Source organism: Xyrauchen texanus, chromosome 30, assembly GCF_025860055.1.
Source record: "Xyrauchen texanus isolate HMW12.3.18 chromosome 30, RBS_HiC_50CHRs, whole genome shotgun sequence".
NCBI lineage: Eukaryota > Metazoa > Chordata > Actinopteri > Cypriniformes > Catostomidae > Xyrauchen > Xyrauchen texanus.
This window is the reverse complement of record NC_068305.1, coordinates 22,321,607-22,339,831: the sequence shown is the minus strand read 5'-3', so window position 1 is coordinate 22,339,831 and position 18,225 is coordinate 22,321,607. Positions and strand designations below refer to the sequence as shown.

General features: G+C 39.2%; 1 protein-coding gene across 2 annotated transcripts in view; it reads left to right on the top strand.

Moving 5' to 3' along the window:
* The first annotated feature begins 350 nt into the window (after positions 1-350).
* The window catches only part of LOC127623754 (ephrin type-A receptor 7-like), a 129,573-nt gene continuing 111,698 nt past the window's right edge, over positions 351-18,225 (top strand). For both annotated transcript variants that reach the window (XM_052098237.1, XM_052098236.1), the window contains exons 1-3: positions 351-518; positions 2,154-2,218; positions 3,166-3,835. In XM_052098237.1, the coding sequence (XP_051954197.1) occupies positions 425-518; positions 2,154-2,218; positions 3,166-3,835 (829 nt within the window). In that variant the 5' untranslated portion in view covers positions 351-424. The remainder of the gene's footprint in view (positions 519-2,153; positions 2,219-3,165; positions 3,836-18,225) is intronic.

Here is an 18,225-nt window from a genome sequence, read left to right as displayed (position 1 = left end):
AAAAAAAACATTTCTAAAAGCAAAATATGGAGAAAAACAGTTTTTATTCCCCCGTACAAAACCTGTACGTTTGCATTTTGCAACATTGTACGAAAAGGTAACAATAGCATGAAATCCAAAAATCTCTGTTTCCTCAAATCTGTTTTCTAAACTGAAGATCCGCCTTCACTGCACTGTAATTCGTCCGTTCATGTACACAGAGTTTTTCGCGCGCATACTCTGGGTGTGCTCTCGGTCAGTCAAAATGACTGACACCTTGAATGCACCATGCCCCGCCCCCAGCTGCCGATGCTATTTGAGTAAGAGACGGCTGCTTTATTCACCTAGAGCTGGTGCGGGAGCGTCGTCAATGAGAAGGGAACGCTGCGTTCGAAAAAAAAAAAAAAAGAAAACGCTCAGTGTTTAGCCAATTTTCAACTGCACCATGGTTTGCACTTCAGTTTCGTGTTTGTGGACTATATTTTGCCTTCATTTATGTTTTTGTGTAAACATTGGACTAGCACAGAACACAAGAGAGGGTAAGTGGTAAAGTTTCCTTCATTGCCATGCGACCACTGCATCCTGACAGCGGAGCGCGAGCTGATTAGAAGTAACTAGCAAATTAGTAGTAAAAAGTGAAGAAGCGAAACATTGTTGTCATGCGATACAACACGACTACTGCAGATAAAGTATCGCCAAAAACAGTGTAGTCTGGTACTTCAGTGCGCAACGTCAGACAAACAGTCACGGCGCTCCACCAGTTTTTAACACACTTAGGATCTTGTACTCAATCCTGAACGTGTCTGATCTCATAAATGAGTGATTCGTTTGACGCACAGATGACTGATTTATAACTGCAGACAGCAACTAAGCAGATGGATGTGGTAACAAATATGTACTGTAGCGGTATTAACATGTTAATACCCCCTCAATATTTATCTAGTTAAGCTCAACCTCCATAACTATATCTTGTATTTGCTGGTTATAATTTTCTCGTCTAATCGTAAAAAGCATTTCATGATTTCTATTCACGGCACTGAGGGAACAAAAACCGACGACGCGTTTGGACAAATGTCGGCTATCACCAAATTTCAGTTGGTGCTTTAACCAACCAACTGATTTTTTGCCATATGCAGTTACAACAAAAGCCAGTCTTTTATTTAATAATACTACAGAGAACCCGGATTCAGTCGTTTAGTAAAAGGATCGCCGTGGATGAAACCCGCATTCAATCACTAAACAATTCAAGTGCTTCTGTATACTTACCAAGTTATCGACTCCAGATTGTGGGATAGGCTAGCCTACTGACTGTTAGAGCCGTACTTATGTAGGCTACTGCAAATCTCTATATATCACACGCTAACAGAAATCTATATGTAGGCTATCCTTGCAGGAAAGATTTGTTAAAAAAAAGAATTAAGATATGTTATAGAGCTGACATATGTTGTCCAATGCCTATAAGATTTCATAGCAAATGCTTCCAGTTGATCTTATGGCTGTTTGCTGTAGGCTAGTTCAATCTGATGCCCATCGATTGGCCTACTAACTCAGGTCAACGCGCAATGTAAAAAAAAAAAAAATTCTTTAAATCCTTCTTCTAATTAACACGCTGTTCTCCGCAAATTCCCTTTTGAGAGTTATTAACAAGCTAATAGAGTGTCATCGAATATTTTTTTAACGGCGATCAAAGGCCTGTCTGTCAGCTCTATTTTAATCGTGGGATCGTGCGAAATCAGTTGACCATTTAATTAAATGCATCTGAATAGAAATTCAGCTATTAATTTCACAAGTGTGTCTTAACCCGCGCTCTTGCGTGCGTATCCGTGATTCCGTGTATCCTCAACGGGGCAAACAAATGCACTTTTAGCCACTTCTTGATCACATTCCATCGAAAACGAACTCATCAAACAGCACGTGTCCGTCAATTACTGTGACACTAACAGGTGTCGCGCGCAGGTTTCAGAGGTGCGCGAGGTGTTTATTGTCATAAATCTTCACCGCTGTCTCGTGAAAATGGGTCAAAGTCGCGCTCTCACATCTAGACTGTTTGTGCTTCATCTTGAGCTATTTAAAATTCTACAAGAATGTGAGTGAGATGTGTGCCAGAGGTTACAAACATTAATCATAATTAAAGGTGCATTATTTCAAGTATGCGCTTTATATCTCGTCGGCAGTGATCCTTTTGGATTCAAAGGCGCAGCAGACAGAATTGGAATGGATATCGTCTCCTCCAAGTGGGGTAAGCTGTAAACTTTTTTATTTACACACAAACATTTCGTTTCAACACTTGTTTTATTTCAAGTGTAACCTAAAAGTATGTGGTTGTCTAATGTATTGTTTCTGTTCATTTGTCAGTGTTTGTAGCTAATTCAGAACGTCGTATGAATCTTTAAAAAACTGAGCTATGAATAGGTTTGAATTTTTATTGAAGTTGTGCTGTTTTTAAAATTAGTTTTTGCATCTTGAACTCATTTTTACTGGTTTAAGGAAAGTATATGGCATTAAAATACGCTTGCTTTTGTTGCGAACTAAGGCCTGAATATTCAATTTTTTCACCAGAAGGGCGCCAAATCTATTTAAGCCAAATTAGAGCGAAATGTTCTTCAGATTATACTGCTTTTGTTTTGTTCCGAATATCTTAGAGTTTATATATATGTTTTAGAAACGTAGGCCTACCGAAAAGTCAAATCAGAATAGTAGCTAGTCACTTTAGAATTTTACACGGCAGACATTTTGTTTATCAGGTAGCCTGCTGTACATTAATATTAATAGCTAATTTACTTAATAATTCGCAACATAACTTTACTAAATACATTTAGTATTATTATTGGGCATGCATTAATTTATGCACTACAATAGTGAGATCATTTTTACTAAAAGATAGGCCTACTTGTGTATACTTCTTATTTATTGTGTTAACATTGAACGTGACTGATACCTATTACAGTCTGCAGAACTGCACACACAATAGCAAATAAAATGTATTTTGTTTTGTTTTGTTAATAATGTAGTTTGTGAATTCATGCAAAGGATGTAAAAATTATGCAGCTTTTGAGAGTTGTGTATTTGTTCACACAGAGACGAGTTTTGACATGCTGTAACATTCTCCCTTGAGGTTAGTTTTGAGCATTTTAGCGTAAGACACAGTATAATCTTGGCGATTAACTTAATTGTTCCTGCTTTCAGTGGGAAGAGATCAGTGGCTTGGATGAAAACTACACACCCATTCGCACATACCAGGTTTGCCAGGTCATGGAGCCAAATCAGAACAACTGGCTACGGACTAACTGGATTGAAAAGGGTGATGCCCAGAGGATTTTTGTGGAGCTGAAGTTTACCTTGAGGGATTGTAACAGTCTTCCAGGGGTTGTGGGCTCTTGCAAGGAGACGTTCAACTTGTACTACCAGGAAACCGATATGGAGGTCGGCAGGAATATAAGGGAGAGTCAATATGTGAAAATTGACACCATAGCTGCAGATGAGAGTTTCACTCAGGGCGACTTGGGGGAAAGAAAGATGAAGCTGAACACGGAGTTGCGGATAATTGGACCTCTCTCCCGCCGAGGCTTCTACCTTGCTTTTCAGGATGTGGGGGCCTGTATCGCTTTGGTCTCCGTCAAAGTTTATTACAAGAAGTGTTGGTCAATTATTGAGAACCTGGCCACGTTCCCAGATACAGTGACAGGGTCAGAGTTTTCATCACTGGTGGAAGTGGAGGGCACATGCGTCAATGATGCAGAGGAGGAGGCAGACAACTCTCCCAAAATGCATTGCAGCGCAGAAGGAGAGTGGCTGGTACCCATTGGGAAATGTATATGCAAAGCTGGATTTCACCAGAAGGGAGATGCATGTGAACGTGAGTTGTCTATATTTTCATTTGCTGTCTTCTACACACTAAATATGTATGGAAATACATTCACGGCTTGTATTAAAGTGCCACTGATTAACCTTATGCATGACTGAGAAGGGAGGATCGTTGCATGATTATTAGGTATTAGGTTATTATGTGTAGGACACACTTTTGTGTCTATTTACCAAGACAATCCTTGTTCCATTTGTTTGACTAGGTGCCCAAGTATGGAATTATTCTATGGTTAAGTAATTAATATGAATAAACCAAACCAATACAGTTACAAAAACAAACAATGCTGAAAAATACACCAAAAGAATGAATGAAAAAGAAAAGCTAAGAAAAATTAAATAAGGCATGCTCATTGGGTGGAGATAATAATGCTTGATTAAATGTGGGGGCAAAAATCTTTGGCACAATAATTGGGATCCCTGTTAATCATTTGATTTGTGGGTTCTTAATTCATTGCCATAGTTGCATTGACACTGGATTTAAATGATAACTAGCACTTCAGCTTAGCTCACTGCTCTTCAGAAAGAGCCTCGTTCCTCGCTCCCTTTCTTCATCTCTCTTCTTCTCTTTCCATTTGGCATTAGGCTAAGCAAATCATTTGCAAATGACACTTAAGTCTGGAGAAAGTTCAGCCCATTCCTCATTCTCTCTCCGGACCTTTGAAATGACCCTGACCAAAAAAACAAAAAAAAAGAGAGAATACAAACAGCAGACATTCAGTTACATTTAGGCCCGGGGATATTTGCAAAGAGTCCAAAAAGGAAACACAATTACAGTTGCCTCTGAAATACTTTTTGCTTCATCCGCCTGCACTTCACTAATGGTGATAAGAGTTGTTTTTTGGCAGTCACCTAGCTCTTGCGATTAGGATCTGGTGAGAGGACCACTTGTTTTTTTTTGCATGGTTTAAGTGGCATGGCTTAGTCGCCCACCCTATTCTTTGTTCTGCCAATCTGGGTTACCTTCACCTTTATAGATTATCCAATTGCAGACCAGCAATGATTTTATCAGAATGTGCTTCTGAAGGTTTTGATAGCTTTTATACTGTGCACATACTCATCTACATCATTAAGTTACATGTGAAGGGTGCTTCAGAACACTATTATGTTATCAAAAGCTAAAATAGGCAAGCCGTCTGATGTGGCTGCTCCATGCTGAGAGGTTGTTGCAAAGCTTAAATCCATTTTGAAATCCAGAAAGGGAGCAAAGGAGAAAGTTGATGGTGCTTCTATATAAAGAAATGTGGGTTATTTGGCACACATTGAGCATAATAAAAAGGATGTTTTTTTTTTTTAAACCTACTTCAAATGGAATTTTAACTCACTCATAAAATACCATAAAAAACATCGGTATTTTTTTAAACAGTTAAACTTGCATGCAACTTTCAGCAACACAGGACATGTCCCATTCCGAACACTTAGGAAGTTTCAAATACTTTGCCAGAGAATTAGTAGCTGTTTCCGAAGCCATTTTGCATTCCTCAGAAACAAACAAATACTGTCACCCATTTAGATTCCATCCCCTTGCATTGTCACTTTATGAGTTGTTCATCGCTCCTGGCATGAGTGGTTGTGATATTACTGCTGTAGTTAATCTAAATAAAATGAGCATGAGACTGCAGCATCAGCACTTCCTCTTAGAGATCCTCGCAATATTAAATTGCCTGTTCTGAGTTTACCCCCAAGCACCAACCAGACTGAAAAATACTGGTGTTTTTTTCCCTTTCTGTCAGAGAAACAGTGGTGCAGTGCACAGTATCTGGGGTTAAGGGCCTGTGAGTGACAGGGGTCTTTTTAATATGGAGGACTGATCTTACCTGGAGTATAGAGATCATGTTGCATCTCTCTCTCTCTCTCTCTCTCTCCCTCCCCTCAAGGTACTGGCCAAGACACTGTGACCCTAATTTCTTACAAAGCTCAGTTTTGTTTTTCATTTACACCATCTTGGTGTGTTCTGCAATAACATTTTTACTACTTATATGCAGATGTACACACAAACAGACACTCATGCATACAGAATAAAGTCTAAAATATCTTACATTAAAACTTTAGTGGGGAAACAACAAGGGCCACCAAAATGTTTGCTTTGATGGTCTCATTCATCAGATGTCTGATGGAGGCAAATCTTTCACATTTTTATTTCTCAATTTTTTTTTTCTTCTTATTCTGACAGTATATGTTCTTGTGTCCAACTATGCTGTTTTTTCAATTACTTTCCTATAGAAATATGCACTAGATTAAAGTTTTTCAACTTTTAAAAATGTTTCTCAAGACACTTGGTGTTTGTTCCTTTCCGTTGCTCTCTGTCCAGCATTTATTTTATTTTTTATCTAGAACGTGTCTTGTTTTTTTTTAAACTTTTGCCTGACACATGTGCTGGCCTCAATGACAGGGATAACTTTTCCAGCAATCTGTTTCACAGAATAATTGTTATGGCTGTTGAAACAATCTGAATTGTTCAGCAGCATGCCAGAGTTTATTTGCATGGAGCTCAAGTAAAAATAGTGGCTATTCATTTGCAAAGCTCTGTTCAACAGTGGCTACTCAGAGAAAATGAAGACACTAAGTCCTTTAGAAGGCAGAAAAGGAGTCCTTGTAGACAGACATTGATTTCTTTGTTTTCATATAGCTTTTCCCAGCAATCCGTGGAATGTATATTGCTCAAGCTTAACAAATCACATTACTAACCATATCCTAAACCAAAGAAATGCTTAATATTAACAGATAGTTGAACCACTCTTCCAGTTTGTGCCTTTTACATGGCAAGCCTCTCTGTTCATTATTAGGACAAAAAAATAAATAAATACTTAAATGAGCCAATATTCCTTTCTAGCCTTGGCTAGCATGCTTACAGGCAGAGCTACTGGCAATGGCAGGGGCTGACGCTATCCATCTCCCAGATGTCAAATAGTTGGACAGGAGTTAGTCAAATCCTGATGGATTGCTAGAACACAGAAGGAGGGTGCTAGCTGTGGAGACAAGCTACAAAAGTAGCCAGGGTGGAGGGAAGCTAGCTGACAGGCTGGCCCCAGAGCAAGGCCCAGGCTCAGGGAAGGCCGTGCTTTGCATTTCAAATGATGCCACCAGGAGTTGGGGGTGGACGGAATGCATAGAGCCCTGACACACAAGTGATTGATAAGGTGTGAAAGTAAAGGCTACACACGGTCATCAGTTAGAGAACTGTATGTGAGCTTAATTATTCAAATGGAGGTGAGTTCCTTGGGTCCAAAGCTGTCAGGGTTAGAATCATGCGCTGATGGATAATGGTCAGGGTCTCGGAGAGCACTGTTTGTTTCTCCCACTTGGTTTTGTCAGATGGAAGGTCGCTTTGAACACAAGAGTGCAATTGTCATTGTGTTGTATTGTCAATCAGCTGAAGCAGGACTGTCAGTTGGTGGCAGTCCAGTTATTGATGTGTTGTAGTTGCTTCATGTTCAAAAATCATAATTCCCTGTTGTTTTAATAGATCCTGTTTCTCAAAAAAAATTAAATTCTTAGGTAAAATTAAGAATATTTAACAAAAGGGTGCTATAACTGAGGTAATAATTCACCTTAAAATATAATTACAATTTTTAGGAACCCACAAGTAGAATTTATTTTACACTTCTGTCAAGCTCTAAAAAAGCGCATCAATGCCAATAAGTCAATATGACTAATGCATGATATTCCAAGACTTCTGAAGCCATTTGATAGATTTATCAGACTGAAATTTAGGCCCTATGTCTTAATTCACAAATAATGATTTCCTCCTCCAAAACTTGCTTATCGCACAGGTTAATTTCCAGAATTCAAATACAGACATGAGCTTTGACACAAGTGAATATTATCAGTGAGAAAAGACTTATGTCATATTTTGAACACGAACTAACTCTTTAATGTAAACATTAAACAGTCACTGGATATTCTTTGTACATTTAAGCCATTTAAACATAATTTGAACAGAAAAAAATGACATTTTTATACAAGAACAAGCCTCCAAAACTTCCTTCTCTCTCTCTCTCTCTCTCTCTCTCTCTCTCTCTGTAAAGGAGGAAAGTGTGCAGTTATGTAATAAGTTATTGATTTTGCTCTTAGGAAGAGATTGAGCTGCTGAGTCTCTAGCTCTGCCGGTTTCCCAGAGGAGAGTCACTCTGACAACACGACCCTCCCTGATGCGCACTGAGCGTTAAGGCCTTCAACCTGGTCACATATCACTTTCACCCGGTCACCTCGGGCCAAAGCTGCACCAACACACGCACGCGCAAACACGCATTCACGTACGCACAAACAGATACACACACACACACACACACACACACACACACATACGGTTGCTTTGTTGCTTTTAACACAGTGTCCGCTAGTCCAATTGCATCCATTAGTACGGATGAATAGAGAGCAATTCGAAAAGAGAAGTGTGTGTGCCAGCGTTTAGGCAGCTAAAGAGGGTAAGCCTTCCGTAGTATGGGTGCATATGTGTGTATTTGTGGATAAAAGAGCATTTTGCTGGGTGTGTCTGGCTTTTCTCCAGCTAAAAAGACTAAGCCCAAAATCTGTGTATGTATGTGTGTGAGTGAGGGTCGATGGAGATGTCGGGACCTGTTAGTGCTGCTGGAGTTGCGAGCTGGGCGGTTGCTGGTAGGGGGTCTTTGTTTGGAGGGGAAAGAAGCCATAGAGGTGGCTCCTCAAGCAAGCCAAGGGTCAACTACTTGGCTCATCCATCTTCCAGCCTGGCAGTGACCTGTCAGTCCGGCTGTTCACATTACTAAACAGAGCAGGCAGGCCTGCATTGTTCAAGCTGCTCTTTTTTCAGCCATGTGTAAATTAAGTTAATATTCACTGACCTCGTGCTCAGCCCGCGAGCTACCCTGGTGACACTACAGAAATCACGCAATTACAGGTGAAACAACAAAGATTTAACATAGCTTCAGTGTTTTTTTTGCGCTGTCAAAATACATTGCTTGATGTAATGGCGTATTTCTCTGTTGAGTCACATTTGGCTGTTTGTTTTTAGTTCACATTAGTAGATTGGTACATTTTATTTCTGCATTGAACATGACAGAATATTCAAAATATGTGTGTTTGATCTAATGCTACATTTCTCTGCTAAGTCACTTTTGACTTTGTTGTGTTTTTGTAAGTTCACTTTGGTAGATTGGTGCACTTTATTTAGGCATTAAACATGACACAACATTCTTTGAATGTTGTCAAAGTATGCCTGTTTGATCTATTGTGTATTTCTCTGCTGAGTCACATACAGCCTTTTGTGTTTTTAGTCCACATTAGTAGGTTTGTGCTCTTTGTTTCTTCATTAAACGTGACTGAAATTGTGTATTACCAATGTTGACAACAATTGCAGTGAGTGAGTTTGTGCAGAGTATTTTATGCTTTTCCAGGTGAAATGCAATATTGTGTTTGTGTATTTAAAGCAGAAAGTGAATGTTTATTTGTTATCAAATATTTTGTGATTATGTAAATAACATTCTTAAGATGTTAGATTAATCCAATTTCCTAGGGTTAAACTTGGTATATTTTACTTAAGAAAATAAAAGTTTATAATAAAGATTTAGTCAAAATGTCTTGTCATGAGAAATCTTGCTTACTCATTAAATTACAGCAGAAGTCTGGGCATTTAAAAACACATTTAGCAAATGACCATGTACTTTTGCTTAAATAAAAATAAATAAATAAATGCATTTAATTAAAGTCATTTAATTATCAATTTCAGTTATTTTATAATTACTATTGGATCAAAAGTACCCTTGGAAACGAGTGTCTTAAATTTTCCCATAAAATCATAAAAAAAAACCATGAAAAATGTTTGTATGGAAGGCCGTTTTTGTGTCCAAGGAAACGTTTTGTTTGTATGTGATTTCATATTTTCGGAAGTCAAAGTGTATTTTTACAATAGAATCCTCCTGGATCAAACATTTAAACAAATAGCTTGTTTGTTGAAGCTTACCAAATTCACAATTCACTTTCTGGATCGTTCTACATTTGCCGTGCTCTGTTGGCTTTGTGGGGGCAGAGATGCAGTTTGTAAATGAGAAGCAGACAGAATTCTCCTCATAAAATGAGATTATGGAGAAGAAATGTCACACACACACACACACACACACACACACACACACACACACACACACACACACACACACACACACACACACACACACACACACACATGTTTGGTTTCCATGTTTTATGGGGACTTTCCATAGACATAATGGTTTTTATACTGTACAAACTTTATATTCTATCCCCTAAACCTAACCCTACCCCTAAACCTAACCCTCACAGAAAACTTTCTGCATTTTTACATTTTCAAAAAACATATTTTAGTATGATTTATAAGCTGTTTTCCTCATGGGGACCGACAAATTGTCCCCACAAGGTCAAAAATTTTGTGTTTTACTATCCTTATGGGGACATTTGGTCCCCACAAAGTGATAAATACATGCTCACACACACACACACACACACACACACACACACACACACACACACACACACACACACACACACACACACACACACACACACACACACACACACTGTTGTCTCTCTGCCAAGTTATTTCTGAATGTAACTTGAAATTAATGCATTGTGCCAAAGAAGAATCAATAAAATTAGAAAGTAATGATTTTTCTACATTTCTGTGCGGAGTTGATTATTGAAAGCTATAAATGTGTGATGCGTGTTAGTTTTTCATGGATCACCAATGGTGATGCCAGGACTTGATTGAGTGCTGTATTAGTCTTCAGGCCCCATGTGTGGATATGGACGGTTATTAGAGCGAGTGTGGGTGGCTATTGGTGTGCGCGAGAGTGCGTTTGTTCAAATGGGTGTGCGTTCATGCATGTTCAAACTAGTCATGGCTGAGCTAGGCTTTATATTAAGGGACCTCTGCTGGTTTTTGCTTTCACTTAGTCACCTCTGTCACAGCTGCAAAGTCATCCAATGTATGTGTATGTGTGTGTGAGAGAGATAACTTGCTGATGGTGGAAGATTTCTTTAGATCTGATTAGGTGTGGTAGTTGAGGGCTCTTTAGGAGATTTGATCTGTTGTCTTCCCAAAAAAGCATTCCCCTTCTCAGATTTTTAGTTAGCTTTCTTCGCATTCAATGTAACAGTTGTGCTTCTTTCAGTACTTCTAGTAAACACACTCACACAAAATATGTGTTAAAAGCTAAGCCAAGATGATAAATGGTCATTGTAAATGTCATTTTAATAGCTGAACCCACATTTTATACTACTTTACATCCAGACAGAAGTGATATCTGCCGAGGCAGAGCGATGCTATAAATTATACGCTGTGTCATTTATTTAATGTTAAAATTTTCTTTGTTTTTCATTAGCAAATCCATGCAATAAATCAAGTGGCACAATGTGGAAAAGCAAGCGCAGGTGCCTCAGAATATGATTATTTTTCTATTCCCAATCAGTCGCAAACAACAGGCCAGCATTTACACTGGGAAGGAAGCATTTCACCTAAGGCATTTGCAATTCCTTTCCTTTGCACAAAACCTTTTGCTTTTAAAAGGGTACTTAGTTCTAAAAGTGTTCGTTTTCTCTGTAAAAGTGGCATTTTATATTTCTTTTTTTCCTGCTATCACAGAACATCTCATATGCCATGCCAGCCATTTGTGCAGATGCTGTGAGCCACTGTTATATTTAACAGATCTAGATATTCTTTGGTTCAACAAAAGATCCCTTTTCAGAATTCTGCAACAATTTCATGTCCATCCAATATTTGTGTGCAATTGCCAGTTATTTTCAACATTTTACCATAATCAGATTTTTGTGCAATCTGCCTCATTTGAGAAATGAGGAGCAAGTTGAAAAATCTGTTCTTGGCATCGATGATGACCATCTCCAGCCAACACAAATGCGACTGTGAAAGCATAATGCATTCAGCAGTAATTGCAATTGCATTAGATATAATATTGTTATTCTCTGCTGTTTTAAAATGTACATGCAAAAGAGGACCAAAAGTTTGCCATTATTCAGTGCACAACAGATCATTGAAATGTATTTAGCTTAGCTACATGCAAATTAGTTTTACAGCTGCTTTTCCTAAAGGGTTTTGGTTTGACTATGCTGCTGCAACATTTTCTCAGTGTTTTCTTTTTTTCTATCACTGGTGTTTTTTCTTTTTCTGTATAAATGATACCTTTCGCTATTAGCTTTATTGTTAGTCCATTCTAATACGTACAGTTCCTGGAAACTCCATTGGTGTATTTGCGAAAACATAGATCTTAATTTTTGCAAAGAGTGTATCTGGCACCTCTTTTTCATTGTTGCAGGTTAACAGCTGGTTTTTGGCACGATTCATGATGTTAAAATTTTAACTATATTTAGGAGAGGGCTCTGACAGGCTTTGATCTGCTCTTTCTTCACAAGTCTTGTTTTCTCTGAGGGCTTCAGATGGCATCCTGGTGTGTCCTTCAGCATAGTGTAAGAGAATGCTAATCTTCACTTTGTTTCTGACAGAAAGCTACTTATCTCTCCTCCACACAGGTAGCTGACATGAATGAGATTCTTGTCTGCATGTAAAGAGCACACCCCTAATCCAACCTGTTTGCTCGAATAATGCTTGAAGCACTATATGAATATTTTAGAACAAGATTAAATTATAATCTGACAGTTTCACAACTCACTAATCCATGTTTTTTCTGTAACATTTACAGCACTTCGTCTCAGTCAGGCAGCTGTTTAAGAAATTGCAAAGGGCCCAAAACTGGACCCCATCCTGGTGTTGCTTTCTTTCTGCCTTTTGATTCTTCCCCCCTTCCTTTGTGCCCTATGCGTTTCCTGGACTTGAGTAGATTTCTCGCCCTCTTTAGAGGAAAGATTAAAATGCTTGACGCTCAAGGGCTGACAGCATGGAAACTGGCTTTATATGCAATACAAGATTGAGGGGTTTGGGGTTCTCTAGTACTACTTTCATCAATAGATATCCTTTTTTTTACAGCCAGAAAGTACAGAAGAAATATGGAGTGTTGAAAAGGCCACTAAATGTACACAAATTTTAGGAGTACCTGTTTTTTAGTGGTGTGAATCTTCACTGGCCTCACGATTCGATTATGATTCAAAGGGTAACTATTCTATTATAAAATGATTCTCGATGCATCATGATGCATCTTGTTCTCAATATCTTTCTTTTTTCAGTTTGTTAAAAAAAAAAGTTTTACTCTATTTTTTCCCTTTCAGCTTTTTATTTAACTGTTGTTTTAAAAATCAGAACGAGTCACATTACATAAACTGGCCTTTTACATTCAGTATGAGCTGTGAACAAAACATTGAACATCCACAAGCTTGAATAAATTATTCTATAGTTTAAAAGAGTATTTCAGTTTTTCAGTTTCTTTCTTTAGAACCGTAGAATCTCTTAAAAGCACCAAAAACTATTAGTTCTCCATCAAAACTCACTGAATACTATTAATTCAACTGATTATATTATTATTTTTATTTTTGTTTAAGCATTGTAAATTATTTAATAATATTTAATTATTATTTAAAATTAATCTAAGCTACTCAATTCATTTTAATTTTTAAGCACAAATGGAAGTTGTTGGTCCAGGATGAGAGATATATCTGCTTCTATGAGAGTGCCGCTGTCAGCTTCTCCTCTGCTCACCAGCACAGGTGATAGTAAAGCGGTTTAAATAGCACAGTTGTTGCTTCAGAAATGTATTTAAGCAATTTCCTCTTACTCTAATTGTAGACAAGTCAGCAGTCTATGTATTTATGGACGTTTCTGGGTTGTTGGGTACTGTTTGATTATTTCTTGACAAAATTAATAGGGATTAATTGTTGCAAAAGAAGAAGGTAATGCTACAACTGATGTTTGTATTATCTGTGAGGAAATGGTACCTCACATAAACATTCTGAAATTATTATTCAAAAACAGATGGAAGAAACATCTTGTCATGACAAATACTCCAGGCAACATCAGACTTATCAGTCCTTCCTTGTCTGTCACTTACTTCGACGTTGTGTCGAAGAAGCGACACTAGGGGTCTCTCTTGAGAGCCTTGCGCATCTCTGAACTTGAGAAAAGGCCAATGAGAAATTGGCAGACAGAATTTGCATGTCCCGCCCCCAGACATAAGGGTATAAAGGGAGGGAAATGCATCTGTCCATTCAGATTTTTCCTTCGGAGCCGAGCGGTTGTGTGATCAGCGAGCTGCATTCACTGACTGTTCACTTCATCTTTACAAGAGCGTATGCTGTTGGATCTAAGGCGCATATCAGCGGCTTTCTGCTTCTCTACACAGCAGTGCAGCTTTGCCCCTGGGTGCTTCGATAGCGCTTTTAAAAGAGAATATTTTCAGTAAAAGAGTTTATTTCTCTAAAAGAGCAATACACAACGGCGTTGAACATCCTTTTCAGGATGCGTCTTTATAAAGATCCCCTACCGCCCCTGTGTAGTTCCTGGATGCGGTCCAGGAACTACAGGGAAGAACTTTCCCTTCCTCTGGGAAAGTTCTCTCCGCTCCTGACGGTCACAGATGCTGCCTCGTGTGTCTGGGCCGCGATCACACCGAGGCAGCATTTGTGGATGGTTCGTGTTCTCACTGCGAGAACCTTACCATGGCAACGTTACGGTCTTGGCTTTCCTTCCTAAAAAGGAACGCCAATCCAGCTGACCCCCCCTCTCCTTCTTCCCACGGGATTGATGGTGACCTGGATGTGATGGAGGCAATTTGGGGATGGTACCATTTACTGCCCGCAACCGACCCCCTCGCTCATCCGCTCTCACTACCTTGGACGGCGGAGCAGCCCACGGGTACTCGGCGGTCCCCCAGGTGGACAGAGCGGTTGCGATCCACCTGTGTCCCGAGACCGGTGCTCCCCTCCAAGGCCTGTACAATGACGTCGTCACTTACCTCCAAAGCCTACAATGCCGCTAGACAGGCCACTTCTGCCTTGCATGCCATGGAAGTGGCCTGTCTAGCGGCATTGTAGGCTTTGGAGGTAAGTGACGACGTCATTGTACAGGCCTTGGAGGGGAGCACCGGTCTCGGGACACAGGTGGATCGCAACCGCTCTGTCCACCTGGGGGACCATGAGGGGTTCAGGAACGACACTTGTAGCTGAACCTGGTCGAGATGCGGGACGTGAACAAGGCATGCTTCCTCAATGCCCGTCTTGCAGTTCAACCTCTTCAGCGACACCGTCGAGGACTTCACCCAGCAATTCTCTGCGGTGAAGAAACAGACGGAGAGATGAAAATTCTCTCATTATTCACTCTCCCTCATGGTACCCCAGATGTGTATGAATCTCTTTCTTCACCAGAACACATTTGAAGAAAAATTTTAAAATGTCTTAGCTCAGTAGGTCCTGAATGTAAGTGAATGGCTCCAGCGGTTAAATTAAAGTATTCTAAAGTGATGCGATTGCTTTTGGTGCGATAAAGATAAATATTGAACTACTTTTTAACTATAATCCAATGCTTCAGGAGAGGGTAAACTCAAGTGGTCTCTCGTGTGACGTGTTCGTATTGCCATGGATACCGAGGTAATCTCACATTCTCCACTCAGTTGATATATCCAGGATAAGCACACAAACAAACCATTGTGAGTAAAGAAACAGATAATAACAGATTTAAACCAAAATAAACCAAGATGCAGTACAACGTTCCTCCTTCTCATTTATAAACAGTGCTGCTCTTCCAGTGATGCATGTGCGTCAGATCTCGAATGTTTCAAATGCAAACGCGATTGTCACACTGCTGCTGACCAGAAGCATGATTTAGAGTTAAAAAAAGTTCTTATATATTCATCTTTTTTGCACCAAAAGCATTCGGGTCACTTTAGAAGACATTAATTTAAAAGCTATATTCGTATTATCATACGGATTATGTATATGCTGACTGTCTGTGATTTTGTTTTACCTTCTAAAATCGCCATTCGCTTGCATTATAAGGACTTACTGAGCTTGGAAATTTTTCTTCAAATGTGTTCTGGTGAAGAAAGAAAGTCATACACACCTGGGATATCGTGAGGATGAGTAAATAATGAGAGCATTTTTGGGTGAACTATTCCTTTAACTCTACAAATAAATGTTTATTGTAGCCCAAATGTTTTTACAGACTTCCATAATTAAGTTCCACAATTAAGTTTGTGTGGTTTTAAAGATCAGAACAAACCAAAAATGTTTTGAATGACCAATAATGTAACATATATAAAAATTCTGTCATCATTACTGTTTCAAACATGTTTAACTTCTTTCTTCTGTGGAACACAAATGGAGATGTTAGGCAGAATGTTAGCCTGAGTCACCCTTTCAGATTCATTGTATGGAAAATTGGAACAACTTGAGCATGAATAAATTATGAACATTTTAATTCTTTCATTCTTGAAAACAAACTATATAACCACCACAAACTTAGACACCACAATAATAAGAAGAAAATGAGCCATCAAACATTGACAGTTCTTGCAAGGACACAACTAAAAAATGTCAGCTAGCTGGATGTAAACTAGAACAGACAGAAAACTCTGTATCTAAACAGTATCTAAACCCTTCAGCATTTTCTGTTGTTGAGTGTCTAGATACTGTAATGGTTTTTGTGTGATTGGCTTGCACAGAATACAGATTATGATGTTTAAAGAGCCAGGTCTTGGTATTCTTTAGCAGAGTCCTCCTACATTATCAATGGCATATACGAAACGCTGACTTAGAGGGCTGTTTTTTTCTCTCTCGCTGAAACAGAGGGCTTGACCACCAAAAAGTAAATTTACTGACGCTAGCAGTCGCTGCCTTCTAAAGAGTCCGAGTAGCATGTCAGGCTGTTTTAATCTCTGTCTCTGTTGATCTGTTTAACCTCAACCTGTGTTTCTAAGGTGCTGACTAATTTATTTGTGCAGTAAATGAGGTTTGTGTTGCCTGCTCTCTGTGTCCATGTCAACAAGCACATCCCATTAGCTTGCCTTCATGCAAGTGGCAGCTCAAATAAAGCTTTCTCTCAACTAGTGCTTAAGCAAATGTTTTAAACCGCCTAAGCTAGTGCTTTTTCTTTCCTCTTCACAATTTAGCAGTGAAGCAGTTATGTTGGCAGGACATGCTTTGAATTGAGAACAGAAATGGGCTGTTAAGTGGAGGATATTGTCTCAGTGTCAGTTTCATAGATTGGCTAGCATGCTCTCAAGTGCTGCTGGCACACTGGGTCATGTAGCGCTAATTCAGTCATGATTACATGCTAGTAGACATTATGCAGCATGGCAGAAGGAGGCATAATTGGGAAGCCTCTTCTTTTTCCTCCCACAGAAATATATCTGTCAGGAAGCAGAAAACAAAGCTATAATTTTTCTCCTCTGTTGCGGGTTAGCATGTTAGCGTGATGCTAGCACATTTGTATTTTTTTGGCTTGTTCTGCTCTAGTATTTGCACGTTTGTGTCGGTAGGGCAGGAATTTGTGCCCCAGAAATGGCTGTGTTTGTGCTTGTCACTCATGGTAAAACCAGAGAGGTGGAGAGGAGACAGGTTCCCCGTGTCAGCACTACATTTGATTTGAGGCCTAATTTGCTGGTTGGCTGCTTGTGTAAACTACTGAGGGATGCCATGATAAACAAATCCAGATCACACAGATGTAAAAATAAACCATCCCTTCTTCAGAGACTTAAAAAGCCAGTATGTCGGCTGTTGCAAGTCCTCCAGTTTTGGTGATTTGTGATAGCGCTAATCTTAGTGTTCACGAGAGAGCCGCTGAAAGCTTGTGGCCAGGTCTTGAGCTCTCAAGCTCAGGCGGGATCTTTTCCCCATACAGATAGACTCAGAGCCCAAAACTAAAACTAACAGACAGACCAGCTTACCTGGAAAATGGTTTTGGTTTTTCTTGTTGTTTCTTTTATCTTTCTTTTCTTTTATTTTCTTTTCTTTTATAATAGAGTTAGAACCTCCTGTTCAGAGACATCAAAGCATAAACATATGTAATAATTACCATGCTGCTTTATTATCAAAATTAACAGATGTTTTCCCACTACATGTTGAATGTTCATTGTTGTATCATTATTATGTTCACCCCTGAAGACTCAGGGGTGCAGGTCTTATGGGAAGAATTGCAAAGAAAAAGCCACTTATGAAACAGAAAATCAAAAAAGTTAGAGTGGGCAAAGAAACACAGACATTGGACAACAGATAATTGGAAAAGCGTGTAATGGATCTTAACGCCATTGAGCTTATGAGGGATCAGCTAGACTGTAATGTGCGTGAGAAGTGCCCGACAAGACAGCCACATCTATGGCAAGTGCTACAGGAAGCGTGGGGTGAAATGTCAGCTGAGTATCTGGACAAACTGACAGCTAGAATGCCAAAGATTTGATGAGCACTATTTGAAGTAGTTAGTTCTGAATTCTTTTTTCAAATTCTAATAGTAATTTTTCACGTTATTAATGTCCTGAA